A 6302-nucleotide genomic window follows, 5' to 3' on the forward strand; every position below is an offset into this window, starting at 1 on the left:
ACATATGCCGTCTTCAGCGTCGCAATACCGCTAGCTATCCTCGCGATTTTTCTATCGCGCAGTCTTCGCAGCAACGAGGATCCAATTGCTAACACGCCTGATATCAGTCGATGGAGATCTGATGTGGGAACGCCAAAGCCGAAGATCTTCCCGTGCCAAACGTCGCATGCTCGAATCTTTCCGAAGCGCCATGCCTTCGCATACTCATACCTTCAATGCGGATTTCCCATCGTCCCAAGCGGGGCTAAATACCAGGGGATAGAGTTCGCAAGCGGAGATGATCAGACTTTGGGTAAATGGTGGCTGCGGATAAGAGCGGAGGATTATCTGGAACGAGGTGGTGGCGCGTCCGGATTCTACTGGAAGCTGAGGTCGTACTTGCGGGCTCAGCATGTTGAAGATGCGGAATGGGAGTATGCCTACTTGGTGACGGCACCGCGCTTCTTGGGCTACGCATTCAATCCGGTTTCGTTCTGGTATATTTACGATCGCGAACATCAGCTTGTGAAGATGATACTCGAAGTCAACAACACATTTGGAGAAAGACGCATGTACCTGCTTGACGGATCGAGCCCTGCCAGTCCGCCGCGCACATCTGATTCTGAACAAACGTCTGGATCCGAAGAACACGGATCGCAGATACCTATTCGGGCGAAGTCGAAGTTTACCGATGTATGGATGAAAGATTTCCATGTTTCGCCGTTCAACTCTCGAAAGGGTTCGTATGCGCTGAAGGCCCAAAACCCTTTCCCTTCTGTGGATTACCAGAACCCTCTGATCGACAACACGATTACCCTGAAGTCTTCTAAGGACCATGGGAAGCTTGTAGCTCGCCTCTTCTCTACTGGAAAGGCTATTGACCCGGATCAATTGGGTTTCCTCGGAACTCTGCGATTCATCCTGGGCTGGTGGTGGGTTGGCTTTGTAACGTTCCCGCGCATTGTCAGAGAAGCTGGCAAGATCTTTTTCAAGAGGAAACTGCACGTGTGGTTCCGGCCGGAGGTGCTAACGTCGAGCGTTGGTCGGCCTCCCACTTCCGCTGAGATGTAAGTACGGGTGAAGCACTACCCGAATGCAACTAACAATCCCAGAACACTCTACAAAGTATTCAGAAGCTACCTACACGTACTCGTAAACCAGACTGAAGTAGACTTTTGCATCACGTTCAAGGCGTCGGTTCCCAACATCCCCACCGACAAGATTGCTACGACACACGTCCCTGGTCGAAACCGACCGTACAAGAACATCGAGATTCGTGTGCTTACACCAGCGTTCTACTCACGACTTATCCACTATACCTACATATCCGAGGCTATCGATCGCGAATGCATCTTCACCGACGAACGGAACAGGACACTATGGTTGTGCCGTCCCCAGCTCTTGCCTCTGCTACTCTCAGAGCGCTCATCGATACGCCTCAAAGACGAGGACACGCCACCAGTCCGAAGAAGCTATCTCGACGAGCTGAGATGGTGGTTGCTCAAGAAGTTGAGGTGCCCACCCGCCGACCCTGCATACTCAGTCACGCCGCAAAATCCCGCGGTCAATGTAGATGATATCCGCGCCAGGCCATTCTCTGAACTGGATAGATACGTCCGGGGTTACTTCGGGCAGCAGTACGCTTGTGAGTACCGCAGGACCGTTACCAAGCTTTTCTTGGCACAGCGATTCTGTTTCGGGTTTACAGAGATAGTCGGGCTGGTGAATTTGATCATCAGGGCCCTGCTGTGTTATGTTGCTGCTCAGCAGCTGATGAGTTGGGGTGGCTCGACACCGGGATTGCTGTCAGCTGAATGTCTGGAAGGTTTGGTAATGAGAAGGGATTGGTCGGCATGCTCCAATGCGCTTGCGATGGATCACTGGGGTTGGTGGTCGTTGGGGAAGAGCGTGTTGGCGGTGTACTCGTGTCACATGTATGAATCATTGAAGGGCTACAGATGAAACGTAGATTACTCTCCTCTTAACTACCATCCTATTCGTCAACATACTTCCCGAATAACAGTGATGCACATGGCGGTACAACGCGCAGCCACGAGCATTTGCCGGGATCGTCACTTGCTGCCGAGCGAGCCTTATCCGAGATATTCCAGACGCAACAATGACACCACTCACGTGTTTTCCGAGACAAAAGCGCCCTAAACAGCGAAGATGCCTGCTCGTGAAAGTCGCAGATCAATAGCGGTTCAGGCCTTTTCCGGACAGGATCAACCGAGGTAAAACCCGCGCGACGCTAACAACACGCGACCCCAGATTTTGGCGTGCGTCTTCACATGCACCAGAAAACCAGCTAAGCAGAGCGACGGAACATCGACATGTGAAGCTGCAGCATAGTGTCGCGTGTCATGCCGAACAGCATCTTCAGTGCATCGAGATGGGAACTGTGATATAGGAGTAGGATGATAACGAAGGATGCAGCTCTGTCTGTAACGAGTTGACCCAAGACCATTGGCAAACGTCATCCCCGTCACGGTTCCGCTGGTCCCCCATCCCCACCCCGATCTACACTGGTCAGCCTTCCAAAACGTCAATTCCCCTTGGGCCGAGGGCAACGCAAAAACAACGCTCGAGCAAGTGCATGGCCAGCACGCTAGACGTTGCTGCCAGCTTCCGAGGATGCAGCAGTCGGGCCAATGGTGCGTCCAGCCGGTCGTCCCCGAGCTCACTTGGGGTGCTGTGCTAGCCGTGCTGGTGTGAGTATGCTGATGGCTATGGTTATAAGACGCTTGGCTTTCCCCCCAAGGTTCCTGGCTGCGTAGACCGAGGCTAGAGTAAGTGTGGTGTCATTGCTGGTCATCTTTATCAAAGGACGAGCTTTCCCTCTTGTTTCTTGTTCACATTTCTTCATACACACATCCGTCGTGTCGAAAGGACCTAGCTTTTTTTGTTGTTGTTACACGTCTTACACATCACTCATCATGGCGAACATTGACGCCGAGGACGCGCAGTTCCAGAAGGAAGTTCAGGAAGTTAAGCAGTGGTGGACGGACTCGAGATGGAGGTATACCAGGAGGCCGTTCACTGCTGAGGATATCGTTTCGAAGAGAGGTAATCTCAAGATCACCTACCCGAGCAATCACCAGTCGAAGAAGCTTTGGGAGATTGTGGAAGGACGCTTCAAGGTATGGTAGTCATGATAACCTTGAAGTTTCAATCTAACAGTATTTAGAACAACGACGTCAGCTACACATACGGATGTCTCGACCCTGTCATGGTCACACAGATGGCGAAGTATCTAGACACTGTTTACGTTTCTGGATGGCAAGCATCTTCAACAGCTTCATCGACCGACGAGCCAGGTCCTGATCTAGCAGACTACCCCTACGTAAGTCACAGAAATGAACGGTGATGGGTAACGAAAGCTAACAAACAAAAGACAACCGTCCCCAACAAAGTTGGCCACCTGTTCATGGCACAGCTTTTCCACGACCGAAAGCAACGCGAAGAACGCTTGACCACCGCGAAAGCCGACCGTGCGAAAGTCGCCAGTGTAGACTACCTACGACCGATTATCGCGGATGCCGATACTGGACATGGAGGTTTGACAGCTATCATGAAGCTCACAAAGCTGTTCATTGAGAAGGGCGCGGCTGGGATACATATCGAGGACCAAGCGCCAGGAACGAAGAAGTGCGGACATATGGCTGGAAAGGTGTTGGTTCCGATCAGCGAGCATATCAACCGTCTGGTCGCTATTAGAGCGCAGGCGGATATCATGGGTAAGACGATGGACTCCAGGCATCAGATTTAACATGAGCTAACGTTCGAATGACAGGAACCGACCTACTTGCTGTTGCCAGAACCGACTCAGAAGCCGCCACTTTGATCACTTCTACCATCGACCCACGCGACCACCACTACATTCTAGGCTGCACGAACCCTGCCCTCCAACCCTTGGGCGAACTCATGTACGCTGCGGAACAAGCTGGCAAGACCGGCGCGGAACTCCAAGCAATCGAAGATGCATGGACGAAGGAGGCCAACCTCAAGCTATACCACGAGGCCGTAATCGACACGATAAACGCCGGTGTACATGTTGACAAGCAAAGCATGATCAACGAGTTCATGGAAAAGAGCAAGGGCAAGAGCAACTCGGAAGCACGCGCCATCGCCGCAGGCCTGACCGGCGTCGATGTGTACTTCAACTGGGACGCCGCAAGGACGCGCGAGGGCTACTACAGGTACCAAGGCGGTTGCCAAACCGCCATCAACCGCGCCATCGCATACGCGCCCTACTGCGACATGATATGGATGGAGTCGAAGCTGCCCGATTTCGCGCAAGCAAAGGAATTCGCAGATGGCGTGCATGCCGTTTGGCCCGAGCAGAAGTACGTCTTCTTCCACCCACTTCCCCCTTACACACACTAACAACACAACAGACTAGCATACAACCTCTCCCCCTCCTTCAACTGGAAAGCCGCCATGCCACGCGACGAGCAAGAAACCTACATCCAGCGCCTGGCCAAGCTGGGTTACTGCTGGCAGTTCATCACGCTCGCTGGTCTGCATCAAAGCGCGCTTATGGCCGATACCTTCTCCAAGGCGTATGCGAAGCAGGGTATGCGTGCGTACGGCGAGATCATCCAGGAGCCGGAGGCGGAGAACAAGGTCGATGTGCTTACGCATCAGAAGTGGAGTGGCGCGAATTATGTGGATAATCTGCTGAAGATGGTGTCGGGGGGTGTTAGTTCTACGGCGGCTATGGGGAAGGGTGTTACGGAGGATCAGTTTAAGTAAATATATCTCGCATCTCTAGATAGGATTATGATGATGCCAAATACTTGCCGCCGAGGAGATAATGCTATCACTGCGTCAGTGAATGCACGTTTGTTTCCTTTGTGACTTCCAAAGTCGTTCCTCACAGTTCAAACGTCAAAGCCTTTCGCCCAGCAAATCCGCAAACCCGTTACTTCACTCTACATTAACACTGTGAAGGTTTCATCACCCTTTGAGTTAATTACATTCTAGTCCTGCAACAATGATGTCCTGAGTTGTGCAAAAACCGCAGGTTGTCTGGTTCTCTTCGCCGCACCAGACCTGTGTTCACCAAGCAGCAGTTGAGAATCTAGACTTCAATCTACTACACCATGTCAGCCCAAAAAGAAATTGCGGGACCAGCAGAAGCTACCGTAAACCCCACATTCTCATCGTCTAGGAAAGAACGCAGCGACATGGCCCAACGTATCAAAGACGACAGAGAAAAGCAATGCCAATCATACGGTCCACAAGTCTTCGAAGATGCTAGGGCTTTCGAAGCCTCCCTGGACAACGAAATGATCTTCACCCGCGCGTTCTTCGAAAAAGCAGCAGAACAAGTTGAGATAGTTCGTAAGGGTGATCCGAACACGCCGTTTTACTATACACCACGTGTACTAGGTAGTGGACAAGTGGAGAAGCGTGTACCACCGTATGCCTCACCCGCGGTCAGCCTGGGTTTCAGCGGGGTCTTCATTGCTGCTTCTGACATAATGCGTCCAGCGTATCACATCAGGACTCCCCACCACCAGGATACTAAGTACGACTTCAGTGATACCAGGGCGCTGAAGCCTGATAGCCTTCAGAATACACATGAGCAGGCGAGCCTGCGTTGCTCTACTTCCGAGGAGAACAAAGGAATCCCGAAAGCGCTCGAGACAAGTCTGCTACAAAGTAGGTTCTGGGCGAGTGTACGAGAGCAGCTCGACGCTCTCACCGTACCAGTGGACAACATTGTTTGCGTAGCCCTCGGAACCATGCATGGAACAGAGGAGGCAGGCAGAAAAGAAGATACTCCGGCTACACAGCACGTGCTCGCCTGCGCCATCTCGACCTACCTATCGCAACGCTACGCCGCCACTTCCACCACGACTTCCACACCAATCCCAATCCCAATTGTAGCTCGCGACACGGCCTATAAACAGGAAGATGTGATCATGCTTTCTCAGTGCAACCCTCCCATCACGGTGGTATCAGAGCCGTACCAATACCTCTCTATCACGCCCTTTACGCTCTTGATAAGCCTCTACCAACCCGCCTTCCTACCAGTCTTCCAGGTCGCTGCGGACATGTGTTTTCCGACAAGCCCCGCGGCAATCATCACCGCAGAGATAATGAGTCATCCGTGGCATAAGGAGGGGAAGATCATGGCGCTCGATACTTGGACCCCGCGAGTTGGAAGGATGCTGGATTGTATGAGTGCGACGTGGCTGGGTCGGGAGTTTGCGGACGATTGTCTGTCGCCGGATGACGAGGGTAGATTCGAAAATGCCGGCGACCTCATTGATGATTGGGGAAAGAACTTGACATTTTATGCGCGGAAAGAGTAG

The 6302-nt window shown here is 52.4% G+C and overlaps 3 protein-coding genes across 3 annotated transcripts; all 3 read left to right on the forward strand.

Moving 5' to 3' along the window:
• Positions 1-510: 510 nt before the first annotated feature.
• J4E92_003651 (uncharacterized protein) lies at positions 511-1941 on the forward strand (the record flags this gene model as incomplete). Its single annotated transcript, XM_051495047.1, has 2 exons — positions 511-1046; positions 1113-1941. 2 exons carry the CDS (start codon positions 511-513, stop codon positions 1939-1941), a joined length of 1365 nt encoding a protein of 454 aa, XP_051355340.1.
• A 974-nt stretch (positions 1942-2915) lies between these two features.
• On the forward strand, positions 2916-4734 carry ICL1 (isocitrate lyase 1; the record flags this gene model as incomplete). Its single annotated transcript, XM_051495048.1, has 5 exons — positions 2916-3119; positions 3167-3322; positions 3374-3716; positions 3773-4325; positions 4377-4734. 5 exons carry the CDS (start codon positions 2916-2918, stop codon positions 4732-4734), a joined length of 1614 nt encoding a protein of 537 aa, XP_051355341.1.
• A 350-nt stretch (positions 4735-5084) lies between these two features.
• On the forward strand, positions 5085-6302 carry J4E92_003653 (uncharacterized protein; the record flags this gene model as incomplete). Its single annotated transcript, XM_051495049.1, has 1 exon — positions 5085-6302. The coding sequence occupies one exon, from the start codon at positions 5085-5087 to the stop codon at positions 6300-6302; it is 1218 nt and encodes a 405-aa protein (XP_051355342.1).

This window comes from Alternaria infectoria, assembly GCF_024043175.1.
Source record: "Alternaria infectoria strain BMP 0036 chromosome Unknown scaffold_4, whole genome shotgun sequence".
Taxonomy (NCBI): domain Eukaryota; kingdom Fungi; phylum Ascomycota; class Dothideomycetes; order Pleosporales; family Pleosporaceae; genus Alternaria; species Alternaria infectoria.